This window comes from Nycticebus coucang, chromosome X, assembly GCF_027406575.1.
Source record: "Nycticebus coucang isolate mNycCou1 chromosome X, mNycCou1.pri, whole genome shotgun sequence".
NCBI lineage: Eukaryota > Metazoa > Chordata > Mammalia > Primates > Lorisidae > Nycticebus > Nycticebus coucang.
In genome coordinates, this window is record NC_069804.1 from 83,725,033 (window position 1) to 83,728,612 (window position 3,580).

General features: G+C 46.7%; 1 protein-coding gene across 3 annotated transcripts; it reads left to right on the forward strand.

Moving 5' to 3' along the window:
• The first annotated feature begins 2,865 nt into the window (after positions 1-2,865).
• LOC128578312 (ubiquitin-conjugating enzyme E2 C-like) lies at positions 2,866-3,354 on the forward strand. Of its 3 annotated transcripts, none has more exons than XM_053580905.1 (2): positions 2,866-3,150; positions 3,223-3,354. In XM_053580905.1, the coding sequence occupies exons 1-2, from the start codon at positions 2,866-2,868 to the stop codon at positions 3,352-3,354; spliced, it is 417 nt and encodes a 138-aa protein (XP_053436880.1). The 3 variants fall into 3 exon arrangements, with proteins under 3 accessions (XP_053436880.1, XP_053436881.1, XP_053436879.1); XM_053580906.1 differs by having other exon boundaries at positions 2,866-3,001; positions 3,083-3,354; XM_053580904.1 differs by having other exon boundaries at positions 2,866-3,354.
• The last annotated feature ends 226 nt before the right edge of the window (positions 3,355-3,580 follow it).

Here is a 3,580-nt window from a genome sequence, read left to right on the forward strand (position 1 = left end):
AAAGAGCAGTCTGATCTCTGTTCTCCTATTTCCCCTCTCATTCTTGCAGTTTGTCTCGGTGGGGATATTTAGCCCCTTGATCTCTTCTCTTGTGTTCAACCCCCAATTTCAACTTCTCCAAGTTCACTTCAGTCCAATTTTTCTCCTTCTGGCCGGGAGCTTCTGGTGAAAGCTGCTTTCTGGTTGACCATCTTATCCCCTTCAGGGCAGTGGATTTCTGTTCTTTTTATTGAATAATACCTCACTGTTTCTTTTAATGCCTTGAGCCATTGTGGTTTCAGGGCACGGAACTTGATTTAGCATTTGGATGGTTTCGCACTGCTGGGTGCCTATTTTGCTGATCAGAGTATAATGCATACCTGAATAATTCCTACAGGGTAGATCTGACCTTGACTGATTCCTTCAGTGTTTATTTCTTGTCTTTTAAGAATTGTAGTTTTGGCTTGGCGCCTGTGGCTCAAGTGGCTAAGGCTGGTGGGTTGGAATCCAGCCCGGACCTGCCAAACACCAATGACAGGCTGCAACCAAAAAAATAGCTGGGCGTTGTGGCAGGCTACTGTAGTCCCAGCTACCTGGGAGGGGGAGGCAGGAGAATCGCTTGAGCCCAGGAGTTGGAGGTTGCTGTGAGGTGTGATGCCATGGCACTCTACCCAGGGCAACAGCCTGAGGCTCTGTCTCAAAAAAAAAAAAAAAAAAGAAAAAAGAAAAGAAAGAAATGTAGTTTCATAGGATACAAAACTCTAGTCTTGCTATTATGTTACCAACCACTGTTGTTAACCTGAATGGGTTAACAGCTTTCTTACAGGGCGTTGCTAGTCAGGCCCTAACAAGGCCATAGGAGCCTCCATGCTAACTTCTGGAGATTGTTTACTCACTTCCAAGGCCAAGGCCTACTGTCATACGTAAGTTGGGAAACTGGATTCCATGGTACCAGTCAAGGACCCAGGACACTCTGTGCACCCAGTGAAGTATTGACTAACTATAAATTTAGTCTAGAATAAAAATACTTTCAAGATATAAAATCACTTTAAGATAGGAAGATATTGTGTAACTGTTATCAGATGAAGAGGGTCTGGCTGGCTATCATTGTGGCCCGCCACAACACCTGACTTTTTTTTTGTTGTTGTTGCAGCGTGGCCGGGGCTGGGTTTGAACCTGCCACCCTCGGCATATGGGGTCAGCACCCTACTCACTGAGCCACAGGCGCTGCCTTGACTTTTTTTTTTTTTTTGAGACATAATCTCACTGTCGCCCTCAGTTGAGTGCTGTGGTGTCACAGCACATAGCAACCTTAGACTCTTGGGTTTCAGGGATTCTCTTGCCTCAGCCTCCAGATTAGCTGGGACTACAGTTACCCGCCACAATGCCCGGCTATTTTTTGTTGCAGTTGTCATCGTTGTTTAGTAGGCCAGGGCCCAGTTCCAACCTGCCTGCCTCAGTGTATGTGGCTGGTGCCCTAAACACTGAGCTACAGGTGCTGAGCCATCAGTAATAATTTTAATTCATCTCAGAAAGTGTTTTTTGTAACTGGCTGAGTCCAAACTTCATCCTTCCAGGGAAATATTAGGAAAGGCTGGTGAATTCTCTCATTCAAATTACTGATATCATTGGAAATTAAATACCATTAGACGAAGAGCAAACCTCTAGGACTTTAATTAGAAAGCTAACATTGGGCTCAGTGCCTGTGGCTCAAGCCGCTAAGGCGCCAGCCACATACACCTGAGCTGGCGGTTTGGATCCAACCCAGGCCCACCAAAACAACAATGATGGCTGCAACCAAAAAATAGCTGGGCATTGTGGCGGGTGCCTATAGTCCCAACTACTTGGGAGGCAGAGGCAGGAGAATCGCTTAAGCCCAGGAGTTGGAGGTTGCTGTGAGCTGTGATGCTACATTACTCTACCCAGGCTGACAGCTTGAGGCTCTGTCTCAAAAAAAAAAAGAAAGCTAACATTGGCTCTATGCCTGTAGCTCATTCGGCGGGGCACCAGCCACATACACCAGAGCTGTCGGGTTCAAATCCAGCCCATGCCTGCCAAACGACGACAACTACAACCAAAAAGTAGCCGGGCATTGTGGTGGGCATAGCTACTTGGGAGGCTGAGGTAAGAGAATCGCTTAAGTCCAGGAGTTAAAGGTTACTGTGAGCTGTGATGCTACAGCACTCTATCCAGGGTGACAGCTTGAGGGGCCTGGGAAAGCTTTTACATGTCTCAAAAAAAATAAATAAATAAATAAATAAAAGAAAAAAAGAGAATAAGTTTGTGTAGGAAGGAATCTTGTGTGAAAATTTTTTGCCCTAAAGCAACTGGTGATTTAAAAAAAATAAAGAGGGCGGCTCCTGTGGCTCAAGGAGTAGGAGGTGGCGGGTTCAAACCTGGCCCTGGCCAAAAAACTGCAGAAAAAATAAAAAAATAAAATTTTGGCTCAGTGATTACGGCGCCAGCGATATGCACCGAGGGTGGGGGATTTGAACCCAGCCCAGGCCAGGTAAACAACTGCAAGAAAAAAAATAGCCGGGCAGTGTGGTGGGCACCTGTAGTCCCAGCTACTCGGGAGGCTGAGGCAAGAGGACCACTTAAGCCTAGGAGTTTGACGTTGCTGTGAGCTATGATATCATGGCACTCTACCGTGGGCAACAAAATGAGACTCTGTCTCAAAAAAAGAGTGGCGGGGGGGTGATCCCCAAAGACTTACCAGATTTTTGGTATACAATAGAGGTCTTTAGCACACACACAGTTAAAGTAACAGTGTCCCTGAATAAACTACCCTCAACACCTGAGACTCATAGGCCATACTGGAGAGAGAGGACACCAGGCTCCAGTTAAAGTGATGCATTCCCTGGTTTCCCTGCCAGCACCGCCAGAATGACTTCTCAAAACCGTGACCCAGCCCCTGCCAGCGTCGCAGTAGCCCCTAAAGGAGCAGAACCCAGTGGGGGCGCCGCCCAGGGCCCCTTGGGCAAAAGGCTACAACTGGAGCTGATGACCCTCGTGATATCCGGCGACAAAGGAATTTCTGCTTTCCCTGAATCAGACAACCTTTTCAAATTGATAGGGACCATCCATGGAGCAGCTGGCACAGTATATGAAGACCTGAGGTATAAGCTCTCCCTAGAGTTCCTCAGTGGCTATCATTACAATGCACCAACGGTGAAGTTCCTCACACTGTGCTACCACCCCAATGTGGACACCCAGGGTAACATCTGCCTGGACATCCTGAAGGACAAGTGGTCTGCCCTGTATGATGTCAGGACCATCCTGCTTTCCATTCAGAGGCTGCTAGGAGAACCCAACATTGATAGCCCTTTGAACACACATGCTGCTGAGCTCTGGAAAAACCCCCACAGCTTTTAAAAAGTACTTTCAAGAAATCTCCTCAAAGCAGGTATCCAGCCAGGAGCCCTGACCTGGGCTATCCAGCCTCTCCCTATATTGTATTTTTATTTTTTCCTTCAGTGGTCCGTCCTTCCTTGATTTCTGTATAGGACTCTCTATCTTGAGCTGTGGTGGTATTTTTGTTTTATTTTTTAAATTAAGTCTCTTGTTGAGCCCTTGTGATGTATATTAAATAAATACATTC

Coding starts and splice junctions, on each gene's coding strand:
- LOC128578312 (XM_053580904.1), top strand. CDS start 2,866: ATGACTTCTCAAAACCGTGACCCAGCCCCTGCCAGCGTCGCAGTAGCC.